This window comes from Ricinus communis, chromosome 4, assembly GCF_019578655.1.
Source record: "Ricinus communis isolate WT05 ecotype wild-type chromosome 4, ASM1957865v1, whole genome shotgun sequence".
Taxonomy (NCBI): Eukaryota; Viridiplantae; Streptophyta; class Magnoliopsida; order Malpighiales; family Euphorbiaceae; genus Ricinus; species Ricinus communis.
This window is the reverse complement of record NC_063259.1, coordinates 15515329-15539893: the sequence shown is the minus strand read 5'-3', so window position 1 is coordinate 15539893 and position 24565 is coordinate 15515329. Positions and strand designations below refer to the sequence as shown.

General features: G+C 31.3%; 2 protein-coding genes across 5 annotated transcripts in view; both read left to right on the top strand.

The window, feature by feature from the left end:
- The first annotated feature begins 271 nt into the window (after nucleotides 1–271).
- Nucleotides 272–3899, top strand: LOC8289484 (ABC transporter I family member 6, chloroplastic). The gene is made up of 7 exons (XM_002523591.4): nucleotides 272–692; nucleotides 776–826; nucleotides 1761–1982; nucleotides 2386–2508; nucleotides 2623–2799; nucleotides 3307–3413; nucleotides 3515–3899. Exons 1-6 carry the CDS (start codon nucleotides 372–374, stop codon nucleotides 3391–3393), a joined length of 981 nt encoding a protein of 326 aa, XP_002523637.1. The 5' UTR covers nucleotides 272–371; the 3' UTR covers nucleotides 3394–3413; nucleotides 3515–3899.
- Nucleotides 3900–9855: 5956 nt separating this feature from the next.
- LOC8289486 (protein NAP1) overlaps nucleotides 9856–24565 on the top strand; it is a 30116-nt gene continuing 15406 nt past the window's right edge. The window contains exons 1-13 of one of the 4 annotated variants that reach the window (XM_048372687.1): nucleotides 9856–10041; nucleotides 10740–11182; nucleotides 11288–11362; nucleotides 18028–18108; nucleotides 18409–18489; nucleotides 18627–18709; nucleotides 19914–19998; nucleotides 20768–20893; nucleotides 21054–21161; nucleotides 22573–22617; nucleotides 22695–22837; nucleotides 23552–23684; nucleotides 24411–24521. In XM_048372687.1, coding sequence (XP_048228644.1) covers nucleotides 10769–11182; nucleotides 11288–11362; nucleotides 18028–18108; nucleotides 18409–18489; nucleotides 18627–18709; nucleotides 19914–19998; nucleotides 20768–20893; nucleotides 21054–21161; nucleotides 22573–22617; nucleotides 22695–22837; nucleotides 23552–23684; nucleotides 24411–24521 — 1485 coding nt within the window. In that variant the 5' untranslated portion in view covers nucleotides 9856–10041; nucleotides 10740–10768. Of the gene's footprint in view, nucleotides 10042–10739; nucleotides 11183–11287; nucleotides 11363–18008; nucleotides 18109–18398; nucleotides 18490–18626; nucleotides 18710–19913; nucleotides 19999–20767; nucleotides 20894–21053; nucleotides 21162–22572; nucleotides 22618–22694; nucleotides 22838–23551; nucleotides 23685–24410; nucleotides 24522–24565 lie in introns of those variants that run through there. The other 3 variants (XM_048372688.1, XM_048372689.1, XM_048372690.1) reach the window with 3 other exon arrangements.

Sequence of the window (24565 nt, the reverse complement as noted above, 5' to 3'; positions counted from 1 at the left end):
ATTTTTACAAATACATGGATGGACTTATAAATTATAGTAATTCTTAAAAGGGTAATAGTATTTTTTTCTAATTTTATTTGTAATTAAATGTGGTGTCCATACGCTCAACTTTCTCTAACATCACGTCAGTAAAATTATGTCTAGTTTTTTAATTGATGTTTTTAATTATAAAATTTGTATTTAAATTACTTAAATAGAGTGATGATTATTTTTGCAATTGACTTTTTTAAAATCTAATTTGGATACACCCCTTGATTTAAAACAAAATAAGGTAGGCTGCAGGCAACTTATATCCTTTTATTTTTTTAACCCAAATTCATTAATCTCTAAATTGAAAATCTGCAGCTTTCAATCAACAAACTCAGCCAAAAATGGCTGCCCTCCACTTAAGCTTCCTCTCACAGTCTCCTCCTTCTCTTCAATTCAAATCTTCCTCCCTAGATCTTCAGCTCTCTACTTATCCCGCCGCTCCGACTCTCCGTTTCCCTTCCATCCACAACCGCCGCCGCCGCTGCTGCTGGAGGTCTCTTCATCTGGTCAACGCCACTCTCTCTGCTGCTGTAGAGACTATCGATGGTACCGCCAGCCGTGAGAAGACACCGCTACTTGAGGTGAAAGATTTAACTGCAGTTATTGCTGAATCGAAGCAGGAGATTCTCAAGGGCGTGAATCTTGTTGTCCATGAAGGAGAGGTTGAACTTCAAATCCCTAACTAATCATTATTACTATTCAATTGATTGTTTTGTGTTTTAGTTATTTGTATTCTTCTGCTTAGGTTCATGCTGTTATGGGAAAGAATGGTTCCGGGAAGAGCACATTTTCCAAGGTTTGCATATCAAGTTCTCTGCACTGTAATTAACTAGTTTATGTTCAAATTGGAGTGTTATTATACATTGATGAGACTATGAGATTTGTATGTGTTCATTTTCAATTTTGAATAATTTTGGGCTGGATTATACTTGCACTATACATTGATGAGCAACTTTAAATAATTTTTTTCTGGGAAAATGTAAAAGAGAAGAAAAATAAATCTCCTTCGTTATTTAGAATTTTACTTCTTTACTCTGAGATTTAAAAGCACCTACACTTTCTTTGCTAGATAACCTTAGCTGTTATATGCAACAACCTTTCAGTGTCTAATGTTTGTTAATATTATCTTGAGAGCATTTGGATTGACACCTTGGGTTTAAAACATATAGATACTTGTCTTCTCTGCATAACTTTTATCCAAGTTTTCAGTTCTAAAAGAGTATAAGAGTCATAAACAATAACATATTCGAAAATCCCATTGCTCCATCCTGCAAGGGCAAAGAACCCCCATTACTGCTTCAGCTGTGCTACTGAACATTTCTGGGAAGTCAGAATAGGAGAATACTCTTCCTGGGATGGGATTATTTACAATGAGGTAGACAACAAGGATTTCCACTCAAAACAACTGTTTTTCGTTGTCAGCCTTTATAATCTAAGGGTAAGGGGTATTATATGTGAAATATCAAGACAAACTAGTTGCTAAAATTTGAAAGTTAAGGGAAAAAGGTACTGTACTTGACTACTCTATTAACAGTTGGCTAAAGTAAGCTCAAAAGCGAAGATGCTTTTGAATGCCATGGACTGTTCAATACGGTTTTAAGAATAAGGGACCTAGGCATTTAATAGGCCAATTTATCACAGTGAAAAGTTAATATTCTTTGTTTATTATTCTGAGCAAATTGCATCCTTTATCTTGATTAAAAGTCACTATGGAGCATCATATGTTGTAGGTTCTTGTTGGCCATCCAGATTATGAAGTGACCGGAGGCAGTGTTGTGTTTAAAGGGGAGAACTTGCTTGACATGGAGCCAGAGGAAAGGTCTCTTGCTGGGCTTTTTATGAGCTTCCAATCCCCAGTTGAGATCCCAGGTGTGAACAATATTGACTTTCTTAATATGGCATATAATGCTCGAAGGAAAAAACTTGGTCTTCCAGAGCTTGGACCAATTGAGGTATAATCAAGTGTGACATAATGGTGTCATGATGTATAGCTTAGCATAGTTGCACAAACCCTCATTTTGTTTTTCAAAATTATTTTTCTTTAATCCATTTTTATCTCAAAATGAATTTAGAAAACATTATTACAATTTGACTGATAAAAACTTCAGCTGAGATATTAGCATGCATGTTTAGCTTGGTACTCTAATGCTTAGTTTCGCCGAAGAAGTATTGTTTATGGAAAGCATGTGCTGAAAGAGTTTTTGATAAAATGAATTTTCTGCTGGTTGGTTACAAACTTACAACTGAATCATTATTTGGCATACAGCATCCTTTCCAATTGGCAATCCCATATGGCCAAAACAATGCAGTGCCAAGTGGTTAAATTAATTACTGATATCAGTTTTGCCTCTGCAGTTCTATGCTTACCTGTTTCCGAAACTCGAGCTTGTGAACATGAAGAGTGACTTTCTTAACAGAAATGTAAATGAAGGATTTAGTGGTGGTGAAAAAAAGCGCAATGAAATTTTACAACTTGCAGTAATGCTTTTTCTTTTTCTTTACTTTTTTTTCCTTTATTTAATGCATGGTTGTGTGTTGACAATTCCTGTGAACTGTTCAATAATAAATGGGTTCTTTTGGCTTCACATGAAGGTTCTAGGTGCAGACTTGGCCATATTGGATGAAATTGATTCCGGGTTGGATATTGATGCACTCAAAGATGTTGCAAAAGCAGTAAATGGGATCTTGACACCAAAGAACTCTGTTTTGATGATTACTCATTATCTACGGCTTTTGGAATTTATTCACCCTACATATATCCATATTATGGTAAGCCATTTTACAAATCTTAATTATCATCATAGTAGCCAAAAAAATCATGGGGAAATTAGAAATCGTTTGGTCTGAGGGATTTTAGAATCCCTGGAAAATCATGGATTTTAAAGATTCTACTGTTCGGATCGAACATAGAATTCCATGGATTGATAGGGGTAATCTTAAAAAAAAATATAACAATCTATCATTCATTAAAAATGGTGGATTATGAACTTCCCCTCCTCCTAGGTGATGCATTGTCAAAAAACCCATGGATTTTGTAAATTCCTCATTCGAAATCCCTCAATCCAAAGATCGCCTTAGTTCATTTCATAAAGTTTTGCATAACCTTTGAATGTTAAGGATTTTGTTTTATTATTTTTTGTTGTAAATGTTCTGGTGGATAAAAAGTATGAGCTATAGATTTGGAGCAGCCAGTTTGTGGGTTTTGCCAAGCTTTTTCATTGTGTATGAAAGCGGACATATTAAAATTCTCATTGTTTTCTGTCCTTGGTCTTTTAGGAGGATGGTAGAATTGTAAAGACAGGGGATATCTCTATAGCAAAGGTTCTTGAAAAGGAAGGTTACAAGGCAATTACTCCCTCTTAACTTCAGGACAATCACTATAGGTATTCTCTCTCTCTTAACTCACTGGTGAAACATGCCTTGCCCTTGCCAACTTCACTTTGTCAAACTCTGTAAACCTTTGTTGTTTTGCTGTTGGGTACAGTATGGGCCATTTGGCTTGAAGAGCAAAATATATAAAGTTTTGCCGCTTGCGGGCCAACATGGAATGGAATGCACTTCCTTTTGCATCAACTGTTGAAAGGACCTCGGAGCCTTCTGCATTACTTCAAAAAGAGTCCTGTATACTTTACCCTTGTGGCGTTATTGTATATTATCTTCTTGTTGCTGGCATATTGACTTGCTTCCTTTGGCAAAGTTTTGTATTCTTTTGGCACTGAAGTTAGGTCCTAATCCTGTAATGCCTGCACAACAAAATTGTTGGCAAGATTGTGACTTTTCCAAATGAATCAACTTTCCTGTAGTGGATGGCAGATTAATGTCAACCATCAACCAGAAGTTCCTGGAAATTTGCACAGGTTGTTTTTGTCTTTGGATGGCCACTAGAAATTGATAGGATTACTAGAAAGTGCTTGTTGATTTCAACCAAGGGTAATGAAATGGTAATAAAAGTCTGCTATGATTTGCAGAATGTATGTTCCCTTTGTTTACAATAGATTGATTTACATGGCTGTATTTGTTTTGGTGCTTGAGAATTGGAGTTTGGCCATAACTGGCATGAGGGAGCGGCATTTTAATATGTGTTTTGCAGCCCTTAAGGAGGTACATATAAAATTTACTGAAAATGTTTTATTGTGTAAAAGATATGATTAATTTGGTTATTTATTAATAGATAATATTAGTAATTCATCAAGTACAGATTTTAATTTTAAAGTTCAATTTTATTAGAATTTTTAACATTAATTGCAAGATAGAATTTTTATTAAATTAAAGAAAGAAATAATACATAATAAGCTATTAAATTTGATGAATAAGATAGAGTTTTTATTGAATGACGAAAGAAAAATAAATATTTTTTATGTATTTTAACTATCAAATGTTATTAAAAAAATAAAACCATAAAGTATAATACCAATTAAGATGGCATATCTGATTTTGGCTTTTTCAGTAGAATACAGTCTAATGGGAAAAAAAAAGTCTTGAGAAAGTCTATAAAAAAAACATTAGTAAATAATATTACAAATTTAATAAAATACAAGGTTAACTCTATACATAATTAAGTATTAAATATGATAAAAGGAATAAATAAGAAACAAAGTGTAATAGCAATTAAAAATGGTATTCCTAAGGTTGGCTTTCTTCTTCTTCTTCTTCTTCTTCTTCTTTTACTTATGGAATAGGCTTTTTTATCAAAAAAAAATTTTAAAAAAAATTTATAAACAAAAATATTTTAAAAATATATTAAAAACATACAAAAATTATAAATATAACTTTAGAAATTCAACTCGCCTAGAACTTTTAGCATTGGTTATAAACTATAAAATTCAATTTTTATTAAATGATAAAAATAAAAAATTAATGTGGTTATAAATTGTGATAAGAATATATATATTAAAAATCTCGATTCATTAGAAATTAGTTATTTTTTACTTCGATCGATCATTATTATCATGTTACTACTTTGGAGTAACATATGTTTTAACAACTTCTAAATTCGTTGTTTAACCATCAAATCACGGTAAAGAAGACCTAGCTCGATTGATTTGACGGTCAAACAAAAATATTTGGAGTTATTAAACTCTATACCTCAAACATGGACAATTTAATAATAATTGTTTGTTATAGTGAAGATAGTTAAATTCTTATAAATTGATATTTTTTAATAATGAAGTATTTTTTCTTGACAAAATTTGTAACCTTATACTTTTCTTTGTTTAAAAATATAATACATATATTAAAAATTGTAACAGTAAAAATTATAAAATATTTTTTATATTTATCCCAAATATTTATATAAATGTAATTACAAAAGATATTGATAGAGTCATCTCATAATACATATTGACTCATATAATTAAAATAAACAATATATTTGTGAGATGATTTTTGGTAGACTATAAGAATATTCAAATTTAATAACATATTGAAAAAATAAAAATTAAACAGTGGTTATTGAGATTAATAATGAATAAATTTATTGATAATAATTTATTAATTTTAGTTTAATTATGAGGAATGCAAGTCTAATTATTTAAAATTCACAAATTCATTACAAATAAAAAAAATAAAAAATCACATTATAGATATAATTATAAAAGATATGATAGAATCGTTCTAAAGTACATATTAATGAAATTAAATAGAAAATATAAAACATGATTCCGAAATGAGTATTGGCTTAAGTAATTATATAAATATTTAAATTAATAGAGTCATATTTACTAGACAAATATATGATGGCATACTTGAAGAAATAACATTATATATAAGAAATATAATTCTATATAAAAACTTTTAGCAAAAATTGTAACCCTATTAAGATTTTACTAAGTTAACTAATAAAAAATTCAAACAGAATAATATATCGTACCTAATAATAGATAAATAATTTAAATTAGAAAATAAGTATCTAAATTAGCTTAAAATTTAAAACTAATAATATAAAGGAGACTGTTGAAAAAAAAACTATTAAAAATAACTTGAGTGTGTAATTTAAATATAGAGCAAACTATTATTTTTATCATTTAGTCAAGAATAATATGTTTATGAAGAAAGCGATTACTTTCTCTTTGTGTTTTATCATATTCTTTATTCTATTCTAAGAATTATTAACTCAATCAATGATCATATCAACTGAAGCCAACACATCAAGCAGGCATTTTCTTCATTAATTATTAAATTTGTTTGTTTAATATTTATTATTAATTAAAACCGCTCTAAAATATTTTATAATAGTGAGTTTAAATAGATTTTTTAAAAAAGAGTTAATATAATAAATTAATAATAATAAGTCGAGTACATGCAAAATACATAGATAAAAAAGTAATATATATATAAATAATTTAAATTAAAAAATAAGTATTTGAATTCGCTATTTTTCAAAATTATATTACATTTGCCACTAATTTATGGAGTGCTTGATTGATGAAAGAAATGTAATCGGAATAAGTAATTACAATTCTTGATGTTTGGTTAATAAAAAAAGTACTTCAAAATTAAACTGAGATTCTTATTTAATGGGAATTATATATTTATTGAACTTCTCATTAATTATAAGATATTCAAATAAATAAAAAGATAATATCATTTATAATTATAAATTTGGATATTATGTTATAATAAAATGAATATCAAGGACATAGATATAAGTCATATGCCTAAAATGAAAGACAAATTCGAATCAGCTTTGTCCACAAATAAGGCTATAAGTATTGTAATTAAGAATCTTATAGAGTTTAATCCTGGCTCAAGATGAACACTGACGGTATGCTTAACACATGCAAGTCGGATGGAAAATGATGTTTCAAATAAAACATACAGAATAATATATAATTAATAGCTATATTATGATAAATAAATAATTAAGGAATTATAAGATATATAAATAATTAAAAATACTTTGATTATTTTATAATATTAAACATAATATTAACTATATTAAATAATTATTTAAAATAAGTACATATATATATATATATAATTCATCCATGTGGCTATTAAATTCATAAAAATAAAAAACATTTGCATGAATTAATCAATATTTTAATGAATAAAATAAAAAACAGTCATTCTTTTTATAACAACAGTTATTAAGAGTTTAATAATAGTTATTTTAATAAATTCACCACTTATCACTAATCTCTATATTTATATATTATTTGATAACTTATAGATTATAGATAGATACACATATAATTTGAGAGCATTAATCCACTTGTACTCCACATCACATTAAACATTAGAAAAGAATGATAATGATGAGGCTTAATGTCCAAGTCAAGTATGTCCTCATAAATAAAATAATCCCATCACTTCTATTTGAATTCTTATATTGTAGGCACAACATAAGCCACCCCAACTAACTCCACAACTACTCAACTATCTTTATATATTGTACCTAAATAAAATTAAATAAATACCTTTCCATTTATAACATTTCATCATTTAGATATAAGTTTTAGCGTATATATATATATATATATATTTATTTATATTTATATTGGACCATATTTGGCATCATGTTTTCCACTAATTCAAAGAAGCTTGCCAAATGTTAGAGACAATGCTATATTAATACTTGTGCACCTAATTAAAAAAATATTTAGTTGACCTAGCTCCTAAAAGTTACCATCTTATCTCAAATTTCAAAATTTACCCTTTTGGTAAATGATTTTGTTTTGAGCAAAAATGGATATTTTATTTGCTTTTCATAGAAAACGAAGAAGGTCGAGGATGGTCTATAGTACGTATTATCTGAAGGGAACATGCTTTTTCGACCGCGGTGGTATGATTGTCGGACCCTCTCCTTGTTCCAATGGTAAATAATAATTTTGTAATCATATTTCAAGTTTGAAACTTTCTTTTTTAGATGTAGTGTTTTATTCTTTATTTTATAAAAAAAATCTTTTTCCTTTTAATATACTATTGTTAGAAAAATAGAAAAATTTGAGAAACTTCTAATTTATCACTTGGGAAGAAGTGATTTTGTGTATATCTTTTAAGGATGTCTAGCTGAATATATTTTAGTTTAATTTTGAGTTCATTTTTTAAAAGATTATCATTATTTTATAGAGAAGAGTATGAGATTTTTAAAATTATATGATAACTTATCAAGTTCTTGTTTATTTTTTATTTTTAAATAAAAAAAAATTAATATATCCATCTCTAGTTATATTTAAAGCTTAAAAGAGAAAGTGAGGATAAAAAGAATTTATGCAACTATCAATACTTTTGTCTTTCGATAGACTGTAATCCTACTTCCCATTATTCTTATTCTTTTTTCTTTTTTGATAGAAGTGGCTTAGTTTTTATTAACTCAAGCTACTTGTATAATATATTTAATTGAAACCTCTTAAAAAATTTATTTTATTTAAAAGAAAAGATATGAGATAAAAAAGTAAAACAAAAATAATAAAATTAAAAGAAATATTTTAGTTTTATAAAATATATTGACTTATTAATATAAAATTTATTTAAAATTTTTATCTATTTTATTAAAATTAGTTTAACTATAATAAATTCCACAAGTTTGATCATATAAAATTCTAAATTAACTTTAATTTCAATCAAAACACATAAATTTTTTAATCAAAATATATAAAATTTAGATTTGCAAATAAATTCCATAAATTCAATAGATTTCAACTAAATACAATATTATATAAACTTTAATTGATTATATTTTCATTTAATTTTCTATTCGATATAATGGATTAGTTTAGAATTGCTATTGAGTATTAAAATAATAAATTTATAATTTTTTGATTCAATATATTTAACTTTTTATAATTACTTTTGTTGAGTATATTTAAAAAAAATACACCAACTTTCTGAAAATATTTTTTCCAAATAAAAAACCCAAACACCCTTTTACCACCATCATATCAAATTTTTTTAAAATTCTGTATCACTGTATACATTTCATATCTTATTACATCTATATCACATCCAAATTTGGATAAGTTAATAAAAAATTTATATGCTAAACTGATTTAAATTAAAAAATTAATGTTTATATATTTAGTGAAACTAAAAGAGTGTTTGATTTAGAGGTTTAATGTAATTAAAACGTTTAGTAAACACTTAAGAAGTAACAGTCAATGGCTGATTTATTCCCCATAAGTTGCTGATCGATTCTATATTACAGTTTTTTTTATCAGCTAATAGCAGATTTGATTATTTATTTGGACACTGTTATTTTTATTGAAATTTATTAATATATTTATTTTAAGTTGATCATATAAAACTAAATTTCTCTATTTTATAATAAATAATAATTATTTAAAATTATCCTTAATATTAAATAATTATAATATATATAATAATGGTATTTTAAGTTAAAAAATTTTATTAGTAGAATTTAAATTTAAATTTAGACTATTCAAATTATTCTTATAAATATTTTTAATAATAAATATAATAATAGTTAAATAATTATAATATTTGTATCACTGGTTGAATATAATATAATAAAATAAAATATATTTAATAATAATATATATTTTTAATGGTAATTTAACATACTAACAACAATTGCTAATAAAATTTTATCAAATGATTTAATTTATCGGCCATCAACTACTAGCTGTATTAATCGGCCGAATCAAACAGGTCTAAAAAATATTTATTAATAAATAATCTTAACTAAATTGAACTGAATAATTCTGATTTTTAACTTTTTTTTGTCAAAGATAATATTTAGCTAGAGTGACTAATTAACTGCAAAAACAAAATTTTCAATAACAATAAGAAAAGAAAAAAGAAAAAAAGAGACACATAAAAAAGGCGACCATTTTCATTCTGTCGATAATTTAAGTATCAAAAGTGTCATAAAAGATTTCATATATGGCAGAATAGTGAAATCCATCTCTGTTCTTATTTTCTTTCTCTCCTACTGCTACTTATTACTTAAACCAACCAACTAATCTCTCTCTCTCTCATGTTTGTTTCATACTTAGAAAGTCTCAGATCTGAACTTCAACGTTTATGCCATCATACAATCTCTCTAACTGGGTACTTCTCTCTCCCTCTTTCTCTCTCTCCCTTTTGAGGTAAACTTACTTCTAGTTTTTGATAATTTCTGTTTGGTTACTGAGGAAATATGGGAAAGTAGAATAGATTATAATTCCTCAAAGTCTGAGCAAGTACATTACTTTCTACTATTCAATTTTCTTTTCTTTCTGAAATATTTTCTTCATTTTTTTTGGATAACTGAGTTGGGCAATTTTTATTTTTATTTTTTAGTTTTTGTGATGGTAGTGATTAATGTATTTATTATTTGTTTGTGATGCTAGTAATTTGTGTTAATTTTACTCTATTGGATTTCTTTTTGTGAAAATGAAAGAAAGAAGAGTTTTAAAAATATTTAACCTTTTTAATGATATTCTGGTCCTTTATGTTTTTTTTTTTCTGTGTTGCATTTTTTTTTAATGCTCAAATGATATTCATCATAAATGTTTAACAGTCAAAATTAAGTAACCCAGACAAAGAGAAGGCTTTTTCTTTTTCAAACTGGTTTTCCTGACTGAGAGAAAGTATGGAATATGAAAATACAATGTAATTCCTAGGATCCTTATCTCCAAAGATATACAAGAATAAAGCCCTCATTCCATCATAACAAAGAGGAGTATGAAGTATGCAAGGAGATACATTTTCAATTCCAAATTCTTAGCTTCATGGAAAGCTGACTCTTATCTAAACATAAATTGCAGAGTTTCCAAGTGGGCTAATTAATTCATTCATGGCAAAGTCACGGCAAGATGTTTATGTCCGTGATGCATCCCTCTCACCCACTGGTGCAAGATCGAGGGAGTGGGAGGGCCCGTCAAGATGGACTGAGTATTTGAGTCCAGATATGACCTCTCCGATGGCATTTAGGACTTCTAGGAACAGGGGTCCTGATGGACAGGTCCAGAGTTCGGGTGGTTCTCATAAGGGTTTGAACTTGCAGTGGGTAGTACAACTTACTGAAGTGGCTGAAGGCCTCATGGCCAAAATGTATAGATTAAATCAAATTTTGGACTATCCGGATCCAGTTGGTCATGTGTTTTCGGAAGCATTTTGGAAAGCAGGTGTATTTCCAAATTATCCAAGGATTTGCTTATTGCTCTCAAAAAGGTTTCCAGAGCATTTTAGCAAATTACAACTGGAACGAGTAAGATTTCCTCTTAACTATAAATTTATACAGGTGTTTCTTTTCCCCCCTGTCTATTTTGTAGACAAATAGATGAGTTCTATAACTTGCGAGGTGTTGATGCAGGTTGATAAGGTCGTTTTGGATGCTCTGAATGATAGTGCAGAAGTTCATTTGCAGAGTTTGGAGCCATGGGTCCAGGTATGGATGTGCTTTCAGGCTTCTCTTTCAAGCATGTTTAATATTTAAAGCTGTGAATGAATACTAGTATAAATTATCCTTGTAATCAATTTAGGACTATGCTGAATTAGTTTATTTAAAATTTTCTGTTTTCTTTTATTTTCTTAGGCTGAACTAGGATAATAACTGTACTATATAAGTGAATCAAGGTACCAATGAGCTGCTAGAACTCAACTTTCAAAGTAGCCGAAATCAAGTTTTCTTTATTCAGTGGAGCTCAAGTAATGAGTTGAGCTGGGCTTGATTATTAAATTACCCAACTTGAGTAGCTTATAAGCTTAATTGAATATTAAATTACATTTGCTCTAATATCCTAGATAAATATGATAAAAGTGTCAGCTCAAGCTGGAATCTGAGCTTACATGAACTTATTCAAGCTTTAATTTGAGATAATAAATTTTTTATTCGAATATATAATGATAACCGAGTTGAGCTCAAATATCTCTAACATTTAAACGAGTTTGAGCTCAAGCATAAAAAAATTAAGCTTGATTACACCAAGTTTCGAGCCTTGAGCTTGTGCTTGCCACTGTATGAACTCGACTCAGCTCAATTACATCATGACTTGAACATGTTTATCAATGCACAAAAGCATTTTTCCCACATAGGATTAGTTTATCAGCATGCCTTCATGGGTTTATGCATTTAATCTAGTGTTCTGGAAATATTACCTTTGACTGTTTAAGCACATTTTGCATTCTAAAGATGCATGCTAGTTAAGTTTTAGTAAATTTAAGTGCTTTCAGTTCTCAAGATTCCATAATTGTGTCAATGAATGTAGATGCTTATAGCATTTTAATTTTTTTTTTTAACTTCAAAAGTAATTTCCCTTGTTTTTGTCATCTTCATGTATCTTCGTTTCCTTGCAATTACAGATTTAAGACTCATTAAAGTAATCAAGAAACTAATATAGCTCCACAATCTAGCCTAAGTATCTTGGTCTTGCATTTCATCAAGTTTCAATGGTCAGAAAAAGGATTAGTTGTTTCTTTATTTTAATTTTTCATCTAAACTAAGAACATTATGCTTAGCATTTATTGTTCCCATCTAATTTGAAAGAACTCTTTTTTTTTTTTTTTTTTGAGTTTCAGGTACATTAAAAACTTGTGGGTTTATTTAGTTAAATCTTATTCTGTTTTAACCCTTGGGAATGTCCTACTGTGGTGGGAACTCAATGACTCTCGCTTTTAGGGAAAATATTTTCTTTCATCTTCTCTTCAAGAAAAATGGCACTCATGGTAAAAAATGAATTCTATTCCTATTATGCCATATTCTGGATGTAAAACTTCAAGCCTTTTTCAGTGAATATTAGTTATAGAATTTGTGCTTCACACAATTGCATTTATCTCAATTAGTCTCAGGGGACTGTAGAATCAAGGAAGAGCCGAAGGCTATTGCTAGGATGATGCAACCAAGGAAGGACAAACATTATCAATGATAACGATAACTTTATTTTTGTATGGAAAGAGAATCTAACTCCTTAATAAGCAATGATAATGCAGATTGAATTGTTAATTTCTCCAACACAAAAACTCAATTCAGCTAAGTCTAAATGCCGAACGGTTTGGTGATAGCTAAATTAAATTAATTGATATTTAATGGTCTTATTTTCCAAAATCTGTTAGTTGACTGAGGGTATGTTAAGGTCAAGCTTAAAGCTTTAGGAATGGTTTGGCTTAATATCTTGTAAGCTTTAATATAAAGTGCACATGAATTTTAGAATCTTGAAAATATTATAGGTCAGTCAGGGCTATGCCATGTTATTTAGCATGAGCTAGACATAAAGGTTAATCATTCTTTTTAACTTAGTTTATCTGAAAGATGGAAGAACCATTCCACTAGAAGCTAAAACTATTAGGTGAGAAATCTTTTTGCCAGATTAGTCTAAACTCATTGAGATTTTGTTAAAATATTATAGCTAGTTAGGGGTGGAAAATCTCATACTTTTTACACGATAGACGATTCATTTCAATTTGCGAGGATTGCATTTCTAGAGCATTTTTTGCCTATATCTTCATTTCTTGCTAAGAAAAAAAAAAGAGTATCAATTGCCAAAGGATTGTGAATTTAAGTTTTGTTAAAATAATGTGGAAGTAGGTATGTCCGATCATTGCATGATCCTGCATCTGAAATGATTCACATCTTGACTAAGAGTGTACGCTTCTAGGGTCTAATGACCCTCTTTTGAGAAGAAGTTTCAAGAAAGTATATTTTTATGAGATGCATACATGATAAGTAGATAATAGCTAATGAAAATGGTCTATCTGGACATAATGTCAGGCCTCCCTGCATTTTAAACTCTATTAATTTCTATCAGTCCTTAGGGGTAAACACAGAAGACATCAGCTTTTTCCTTTTTTTTTCTTTTAATAACATACATTAAGAGAATGAATTCCTATTCTATATTCATGCAAGAAATCATCTCTGTAAAGTTTTGACTGATATATTATCTTGCTGATAATTAAATTAAATAATGGCCAGATGAAGCATGATAAGGGAATATTTTGACTGAAAGGCAAGAGGAAACTAAGTCCTCCAAGTACAGGCAATTGGATGGATGGGTAGGATAGGTACCATTCACAATCATCAAATGAAGAAGGAAAAGAAAAAAAATTCTTTCCTCCAGCTGTGTGGCAAATGCTATATTCACTTCCTGATGAACATGGACTCTCTATGCGTCATAGTCGTCATGAATGATTCTAAATGATCCAGGATGCTATTCCTTATAGCAATCATAGCATAACATATATGTAGAATTTTATAGAGAAAGGAAAAAAGAGAAATGTTCTCTTATATTTTTTCTATATATCAAACATAGGAGAAACACAATTTATATAGAGTAGCTAAAGGATAGAAAAAAAACTTAGATAGGAACTAATTTATCTTATCCCTAAACCTTAGAATGTTTATCCATATCTCTAACAAACAAAAACTAATTAGTTATTCTAACTTATCAACACTCCCTCTCAAGTTGGAGCAAATATATCTGTCATGCCCAACTTGCTAACTTGAAATTCAAATTGCTGTCTAAATAACCCTTTAGTTAAAATATCTGCCACTTGCTGTATAGTTGGTACAAATGGAGTACACATAATTCCTTCTTCAAGTTTTTCTTTTCTGAAGTGCCTGTCAATTTCAACATGTTTTGTCCTGTCATGTAAAACAGGATTATGAGCAATACTGATAGCTGCCTTGTTGTCACAATACAACTTCATAGGTAAACTCACAGATCTTTTAAGCTCTTGTAGAACACTTTTCAGCCAAAGAATCTCACACACTCCCTGTGCCATTGATCTGAATTCTGCCTCAGCACTACTTCTAGCAACTACATTCTGCTTTTTACTTCTCCATGTGACTAAATTACCCCAAACAAATGTGCAGTATCCAGAAGTTGACCTTCTATCAGTGATTGAACCTGCCCAATCAGCATCCGTGTACACCTCAACTCCTCTTTTTTCATTTTTCTTGAAAAAAAGTCCTTTTCCTGGTGTAATTTTCAAATAACGAAGAATTCGATATACAACTTCAAGATGTTCTTCATATGGAGAATGCATAAACTGACTTACCAAGCTTACAGCGAAAGCAATGTCCGGACGAGTATGTGATAAGTAAATCAGTTTTCCAACCAACCTCTGATATCTTCCTGTGTCTACTGGAACACCATTCTTTACCTCCCCAAGTCTAGAGTTAGCTTCAATTGGAGTTTCAGAAGGTTTACAACCACTCATTCCAGTTTCTTTCAAGAGATCTAGAATATACTTCCGTTGTGAGACAACAATGCCTTTCTTTGACCTTGCCACTTCCATTCCAAGAAAGTATCTTAGCTGGCCTAAATCTTTCATTTCAAACTCCTTGGCTAGGTTTTGTTTCAATCTGCTTATTTCAATTATGTCATCTCCAGTCAAAATTATTTCATCTACATAGACAATTAAAACAGAAGTTTTGTCTTCAATAGAACTCTTTATGAAAAGAGTATGATCAGATTGACTTTGATTATAACCTTGACCTTTAACAAACTTTGTGAACCTCTCGAACCATGCTCTAGGAGATTGTTTAAGGCCATATAAAGATCGCTTTAGCTTACATACCTTGGTTCCAAATTTCTGAGCAAAACCAGGTAGAGGTTCCATGTATACTTCCTCTTCTAAGTCACCATTCAAAAAGGCATTCTTCACATCTAGATGATTCAAGGACCAATCTAGATTAGGCCGCAATGAGACAAAGAGCACTTTCGAATAGTATTAAGTTTCGCCACAGAAGAAAAAGTTTCATAGTAGTCCACTCCATATATTTGAGTAAATCCTTTAGCTACTAGACGAGCTTTATATCTTTCCAAGGATCCATCTGAATTGTACTTCACAGTAAACACCCATTTACATCCGACAACTGTCTTCCCATCTGGCAGATCCACTTCTTCCCAAGTAGCATTCTTCTCCAAGGCTCTCATCTCCTCCAAAATAGCTTCTTTCCACTCATGAACATTTAGAGCCTCCTGAACACTATTTGGAATAACCATACTAGACATTTGTGAGATAAAAGCACAATATGGTGATGAAATATTTTTGTAAGATACAAAATTTGACAAAGGATGTTTAGTACATGACCTGACACCTTTCCTAAGAGCAATGTGAAGACCAAGTTGACTAGATGGATTATTTGTAGGAAGTTTTGGAGACTTACCATAAATTTCATGATCCAACCTCTGATTAGATTCTTGATGGTGCTGTGGGATGGTGGCTCTTTTTTGTGCTTGATGTTCCTTTGAATATACAAGACCTTTAAACTTTTCCGCATAGATATCAGTTGTTTCAATATTTTGATTTTGAGATGATTTTATCAAAGGCTGTTTAGTATTTTCAATATTTAAATCATTTGTTTCCACACTTTCTTTATTTTTCGACCCATTTTCTTTTGAAACATGATCAGACCCCCAAGAAATACCATTATTTGAAAAAACTCAAAAGTTAAATCAGAATTTAAATCAGAACCAGAATCAGTTGAGACATCTTCACTAGTGTTCTCCCCCTGAAGATGAAATTTGTCAAAGTATGATTGTCCTTCAAAAAAAGTGACATCCATAGAAATAAACATTTTTTTCAACTACCTGATTGTGCAAAAAAACAAGACAAGTCAGATTTTTCTAAATTTTGGGACTTCAACATTTTATACAGGTGCTCTATCTGTTCCTTGGTAAAAGGAAGAGATTCAAAAGAAGACTGCTGGCCCAGATTAGTATTGCTAGCTTGAAAAGCTCGTACATCTCCTCCTAACTTGGTGTTATCGCTGCCTGTTTTCTTCTTCGGTTTCCCATGCAATTTCCAGCAAGTATCTCGAGTATGCCATGGTTTTCGACAATGATCACACCAGGGTTTCTGCTTTCCCCCTGAGTTTGTACCTCGAGTTACAAGAGCAGATCCGTCAGCATCTATTTTTGGTTCATCATTATTCAGCATCACTTTTCGTCGTGCTTCTTCTTTACACACTTCTGAAAAAACTTCTCTAATAGTTGGTAAAGGATTTTTTCCTAATATACGTCCACGAACCTCATCAAGATCTTTGTTTAAACTAGCCAAGAAAACAAATACTCGTCCTCTTTCAATTTTCTTTTTGTACCGAGCACTGTCATTAGGATTCTCCCATTGTTCATCTTCAAACATGTCTAATTCCTGCCAAACAGCCATCATATCATTATAGTAAGCTGTTACCTCTCGATTACCTTGTTGCATTTTCCACATATGGGTGTTTAATTCGAATAACTGCGAATGGTTGTCCAAATCTGAATAGGTTTCTCGAACTGCTTCCCAAACATCCCGAGCAGTCTGCAAAAACATGAATGGTTTTCCAATAACCGGATCCATTGAGTTAATCAACCAGGCAGTAACTATTGAATTTTCTGAGCGCCACTGCCTGTATTTCGAATCATCGGTTGTTGGTGGTTTTATCTCACCATTCAAGTATCCAAGTCTCCCTTTTCCATCAATCACCAACCTCATGGACTGAGACCATTCAAGATAATTCTTGCCATTCAGTTTGTGAATGGTGATTTGAAGAGAATTTTCAAGAGGAACAGGTGGAAGTAGCTGAGAAACTCCCCCTGATGGTGTCATGCCACTCCTAGCTTCTGAAGTGGCTGAACTAGAGCCAACCATGGTAGCCTTAAAATTCATGATCAAGCCCTAAGCTCTGATACCATGTAGAATTTTATAGAGAAAGGAAAAAAGAGAAATGTTCTCTTATATTTTTTCTATATATCAAACATAGGAGAAACACAACTTATATCGACTAGCTAAAGGATAGAAAAAAACTTAGATAGGAACTAATTTATCTTATCCCTAAACCTTAGAATGTTTATCCATATCTCTAACAAACAAAAACTAATTAGTTATTCTAACTTATCAACAATATATAACTCTAGATTGCATCATCTGTATTGCCTTTCCTTTCTGGTTGCTAGCTATTATGTTTCAAGTCAGTCTTATTGGAAGCTATTATGTTCATAAGCCTTTATTTGGATTCAGTTCCATCTGGACTATTCTCTATTTCTGATGATGAAAAAGATATAGTTTGCTTACTTCGGAAATCAATGTTTATTTCTCGCTGGTAATAGATTTCATTATGTGGACCAGCTGCTTATTGACTTGATGGCGTTTCGAGAACAAGCTCTACGACTTATACTGGATCTAAGTAGTACAGTCATTACCTTGCTGGTGAGTATCAAAAATTGCTAGTCCTTTGTTTTGCAAAATATTATCATTCTGATTCAACTTGGTCTGAGCTGTCAACAATTAGCCTCAAACGACAAATGATCTTTAGAGCTTTGACTTTCTGATTAGTCTTCATACTGTTGTTGATGTGCATGGAACCCACGAAGATGCAAGTAGCATCTTCTCCCTCATATCTCAAACCTTTTTTGTACTATTTGGCCTTTTCCACTAGAGAAGGACAAAAACATAATGATTGTTTTTTTTCCCATGGTATCTCTGATAATTTGGCACAGTATTTTGCAGCCCCATCAGAACTCACTTATACTTCACGCATTTATGGATCTCTTTTGTTCCTTCATACGTGTTAACCTTTTCTCCGAGAAGGCAAGTCATCTTTCTGTTTCTTTCTCCTGTATTTCCTTCTCTTTTTTTTTTTTTATAATTTTATATTCTTAATTTTATATCTTTTATTTGAGAACTTCTGTATAGATTTGACATTAGAATTTGGTACTCTCTTGTAGATCCCGAGAAAAATGATGCTACAAATGTATAACCTTCTGCATGCCATGTCAAGAAATGACAGAGACTGTGATTTCTATCATCGGTATGGAATACTATTGATTAATGGGGTCCTTCTAGATGGGAGAGTTCTAGTGGAACTAGCCATGCTCCATTTTGTTTCTTGTTAAGTTTGGATCAGAATTTATTATGTACTCGATTATTATAAATAAATAAATATTAAGTTTGTAGGATTTGCATGATGTGAGAAGTCCTTTACCCTTACTATTTGAAAATAATGATGTTAGTAAAGCACGAGATGTAATATCTACCAAACCAGCTGTAGTTTGGTTAAGATGTTAAATTTCGTGAGTACATCCAGATTGGTTTTGGTTTATGCTACTATGATGAAAGAAAATAATATGCAATTCTTGAGTAGTGAAATTGGTGCAACAAGCTAGCTGCTGCCCCATTTAAGTTTTTATACAATCACCTGAATCTCTTTCTTTGCAATTTTTTATTTGTGGATGAATTTCTTATAGCAGTTAACTTTCAATAATTTTGTGCATAAAGAACCAAACTAAGGTTATTTGGAAAAAGTTGGAAATTTTTCAATTTTAATGGGATGCAGATATGGAAGCTAACTGGTCAAAGAAGCTTTTCTAGTGGTATGCAGCTAGTGGTATTTTCAAATCTATGATTATATTTTAGGTTTGAGCACACATCCTTTGGGTCCATTTACACATCAGGTGTTTGATTGATATAGTTGTCTCTGCATTCGCTAAAGATTATATATAGAAGGTTAATAACACAATCACACTGCACTTTGACAAAATGAATCTCAGGACTTTCAAAACAACGTTCTTGTTGAAATTCATGAATAAATGTGATATTCTTTATACAAATATGCTTATATCTTGATTCTCAAGTCCTGGTTTGAATTTAAGATTCTGCTAGGAAAGGAGGTAGCAAAGTATATCTAGAAATAAACATTGGGCAGATATTCTAAAAGAAGGCGATGTATTTAACTTTATGAGGAGTAAATTGATACCCTTTTCTACACTTTTCCTTCGTAGTGTACATAGTGTAAATCACATTTTTACCATTTTAGTCTGCATGTAATGGAGAGTGATGCAAAATACATAATCTTATATCCGCATAAGATCTTTAGCAGTTTATATTATCTTTTTCTCGCATGGCTGTTTCAATGTTTTTCTTAAAGGAATGTTATCATGTATTGGTATTTAATGTAATATAGAATTAATGTCTCTCTCTCTCTCTCTCTCTCTCTCTCCGTGTTTGTGTATTAGGTTGGTTCAGTTTATAGATTCCTACGATCCGCCATTGAAAGGGTTACAAGAAGACCTGAATTTTGTCAGTCCACGCATTGGAGAGGTCATTTTCATATATTTTCTATCTTAAGCAATTTGGCATAACTTCAGAATTTTCCTTTAGGTTTTCCTACACTTGTACAATTTGGTTCTTGATCAACGATTTTATGCAGTCCAGTTCTTGAATTGCAAAGAATGTGAAATTTCATACCTGCATTTTCACTATAAAAAGCTGAGATGAGTTCACATGAACCAATTTAGTCATGTGTACTTTGAAGTGTCAAAATACACGTTGATGTAAAATGCCAGTCTTGTCTTGCCATTGAAGGATCCCGGAAAACAGTTTTAAATTAAGTTTTACTAAAGTGATAGACTAATTGTGTATTGGGTCCTTGAAAACTAATACTAGTAAGGTATGGAGGCCCAATGACCACATAGTATTGGATCCTAATATTTTCAAAATTTCAGAACATACACGAAGACCTCAATTTTGACTTAATGCCATATATGAATTTAGGTGACTAGAAGGTATAACTTATAACAGTTTTTTATTGCTATTTGGTTACTTGTTTGAGATCCATATTGCAAAGGTATGAAAAGTTAAAATAAATTCTAGAATTATGCAAACAAATCTGGAAATCACTTCAATATTTGACGGTTTTGCTTGCGTAAGTGACCATAACAAACTGCATACTTCCTCTGCATATTTATTTGGAAACTATTGCCATTGTCCTGTGATATGCGATCCATTTCTTTCTTTTTGGCTTTTCTTTTTCCTTTTTCCTGTAAAAATTCCAATATTTACTCTCAGAAGTTTTGCTTTGAATGTCCAGGTATTAGAGGCAGTGGGTCCTATTATTTTCTTATCTACAGATACAAGGAAGCTCAGAAATGAGGGATTTCTAAGTCCATATCATCCTCGATATCCAGATATACTTACAAATTCTGCTCACCCAATGGTAAATGGGATTCTTTCGGAATATGTTAAGATTTCTTGAGTATGGGTTGTCATCAAGTTGCTAAAAAGACTACTGCTACTTTTCGCATTACTAACTTTAAGCACTTCTGTAATTGCAATGGTTTTTCCTAATTGCTCTTCTATTAACTTTTGCACTTTAGAGGGCCCAAGATCTAGCAGATGTCACATCTTATAGGGAATGGGTGCTACTTGGATATCTTGTTTGTCCTGATGAGCTACTTCGTGTCACTAGCATCGATATTGCTCTGGTATGACCCACATGATTAATAGCCTTAATTATTTATACGTATTAATTTTCTCTCTTCATATCATTTACTACGCACTCTCTGGGTGATATATTCGATGAGATGAAATATGTCTGCTACGTGGTATTGCTTATTTACATTCAAAAGTTTCATCATATAAAACACACAAGTTAGATATACTTGTATTGCATTTTTATGACAATTTCTTCGTAGTCACTAATTGAAGCACTGGGCACAATCTTAGCATGCATTGTCTGACGTGGAAACCTCAGATGTCTGGAAATGCAGTATTATTAGCTTTGTGGCAATAAGGGTTGCTATGCTTTCACTGAAGTTATAGTTGTGTTATTGGATGCCATTCATAAGTATTTGGGTTTTGTCTTATAAAATTAAAACTGCCCAAGATCATGTATATAGATCAAATTAATAATTTGTCTCCCGGCTGGAACATGGTTATCGCATTCTTATCCACTCAAATTGCTGACATGCTAGTTAGACGTGGAGTATAGCCCATGACCCTGGCCATGAGGTAATGCAGATCCTAGAGGTGGCTTCCATCAATTTCCCATGGTTTAGCACTTGCCCCTGCATAATGTTAAGAAATTAACTCTCAACTTTCATACCTCATATTCAATTAAAATTACGAAAGTAAATGTAGATAACTGCCCTTGCCCCACACTTTTGTTATTCTCTGCCCGCTCTCCCCTTTGATTTCCTAAAGGGATGGCAAAAGCAGCAAATCCATCTTCTCTCCTCACCCCTGTCGTGTGTTTCTTGGTTTAAGAGGATTCCTAATACTTCTTATTAAAAGTATAGTTAAGAAGCTCTATACCAAAAAGCTATCTTCCTAGTAGAGTTGTTCATTTTGTGGGCCTTGTCCTGGCGTGGAAGTTTGGGAGGTCCATTGACTAGGCTCAGCCAAACAATAAAATTTACTTATATTCTAAGGGCTGGTTTGACCCCTAAATGAATCCAAATACCAAGGCTAGTCCACCTTGAAAATTGGCCTTGGTTCGGTTCTGGCAGAGAGACAACCTCTCATCCATGGGAAATAAGTGAAGCTATGACAATGTGATGGTTTGACTAGTCACTAATGTTAGTATGTGCAAAATTTGGTTATTAGTTCACATGTTTTTATTTTCTCCATCTGTTTCCTTAAAATTTTATACATTTTGCATTGAAAACATCATTGCTTTAAAATTTTAGTGGGCATGAATATGGATGTGCCACTAACTTCTCATTTGGTTTTTCTGCTTCTCAAAGTCTGATTCTTTTTTCAGTTATACATTTTCTTCCAAGTAATATAGCACTCTTATTCTTCTGATCATTTATGGAGATGATAGTGCCTTGAATACATCTTGCAGTATTTTCTTGTTATCTTAAATTTCCTTTATTTTTTTCAAATGGTCTTCAGGTTGTACTGAAGGAAAATCTGATTCTGACAGTATTCAGAGATGAGGTGAGTGGTACTGTTTATCAACAAAACTGCATGCTCCAATTGCAATATTAGATTTTACTGAAATCTTGAATGTGCAGTATGTGCTACTACACGAGGATTATCAATTATATGTTTTGCCACGGATATTAGAGTCGAAGAAGATGGCTAAATCTGGACGCAGTAAACAAAAAGAAGCAGACTTGGAGTACAGTGTGGCAAAGCAGGTTGAGAAAATGATAAGGTATAGCTGATACTTTAAATAGTTTTGATGCAAAGAACTAAATGTGTTATTACATTTTTACTTGACCAATGTGAAAAATTCATAAAACAAGACCTATTATTTCCTAAAGAGACAAGTTTCCTTAGTTTTATAATGAAATCCTTTGAATATGAGAACAAATAGATATTTTCCCCATGTATTTGAGGAGGCTAGTATGTTAAGAAATTGGAAGATATAGATATAGATATTTTAATAGCACTATAAATTATTTTCTTTTTGCTTATAGAGAATGCTCACTGGCTGGAAATTTTGGGCTGGTGGTGATGAAAAATGATTAAGATATTAGACTAGCAAACTGGATGAATCCTTGACCATCTATATATATTCTAAAAAGCTAAAATGTGAAGCTATTCTTTCCCCCGAATTGACATTCTTTCCCCCGAATTAACATTCCAATAATTATTTTATTATTGCAATTTGTAATACAAGACCTTAGGAATTTCATTTCGTCTTTGTAGATAATGCCATAAATTTCTCTTGTTTGCCTTCTTTCATGTTAAAATTTCTGAAAGCAGCTATTAGCATTCATTAGATGACCTTCAAAGTTCCATCTTAAATAATAAAAAGAGTAGAAGAAATTGATTACCTAAGTGGAATTCCTGTGGGGACGAGGATGACCCAGCATGACTGGTGTTCCAGCATCAATGTAATTTGGAAACTGGCAAATTTTTGCAGTGAAGTGCATGAGCAGGCGCTCTTATCTTGTGATTCCATTCACCACGAGAGGAGAATATTGTTGAAGCAAGAAATTGGAAGAATGGTGCTCTTTTTTACTGATCAGCCAAGTTTGCTGGCTCCAAATATCCAGGTAATAGAGTTATTGCGGACAATTTCTAACAGGATGGTTGAGGTGACTGCACTTTTATTGTAATTTCTTAATTAGGAAGCTTTCATGTGCATATATCACACTATATTTTTTGTAAGTCGCTGATTGTTTATGGAGCTAACCAGTTTGGGTATTTTGGACCTCTTTTAGACGTGGGCTGAAAATCCTTGTTTCCATCTCAGGCAATTACAAAATAGGTTGAAGAATTTTAGGAAGCTTCTAATTGTTTTTTGCTAGAATGTTGTTAGAAGAGAATGTTATGAACTTAAAGAACTACTTGGAAACTTATTCTTTCGGCATTTAGCTTTTGCTATTTCAAAGGGTATCCTTGTTCCACATTCAGTCTGTTTGGATATCAGTGAGTTTTACTTTGTTAAATTCATTTTCTTATTCTAATATTAAAAATCAGTAAGACCCATCCCTGTGATTACCATCTTTTGTTATTGTGATACATTTACTTTCCAGTTATTTGTAAACTCTTCATGTTATAAAGGTCTATTAGTAAAAATCCTGTAACAAAGTATTTTAGCCTGATCTAGGAATAGAGAAGGATAACAGAATGAAATAAAGGGGATAAGAAAATGGTCCAACTTTTCACTCTCATTCCTTTTTCACTTCATAGATATTAATTTGACTTTATTACTCATAGCATGCATGAAATAATGCTGGTTGCAACAGTTTTCACCAACTTTATAATGTTCCCTACAGATGGTATTTTCTGCTCTGGCTTTGGCTCAATCCGAGGTCATCTGGTACTTCCAACATGTAGGAATTGCCTCATCAAAATCTAAAGCTGCTCGAATGGTACCAGTAGACATAGTACGTCAGCTTCTTCCATGCATCACTTAAATCTATTGCCATGA

Coding starts and splice junctions, on each gene's coding strand:
- LOC8289484 (XM_002523591.4), top strand. CDS start 372: ATGGCTGCCCTCCACTTAAGCTTCCTCTCACAGTCTCCTCCTTCTCTT. Junction 827..1,760: donor GGAAGAGCACATTTTCCAAG/GTTTGCATATCA, acceptor CATATGTTGTAG/GTTCTTGTTGGCCATCCAGA. Junction 1,983..2,385: donor CAGAGCTTGGACCAATTGAG/GTATAATCAAGT, acceptor TTGCCTCTGCAG/TTCTATGCTTACCTGTTTCC.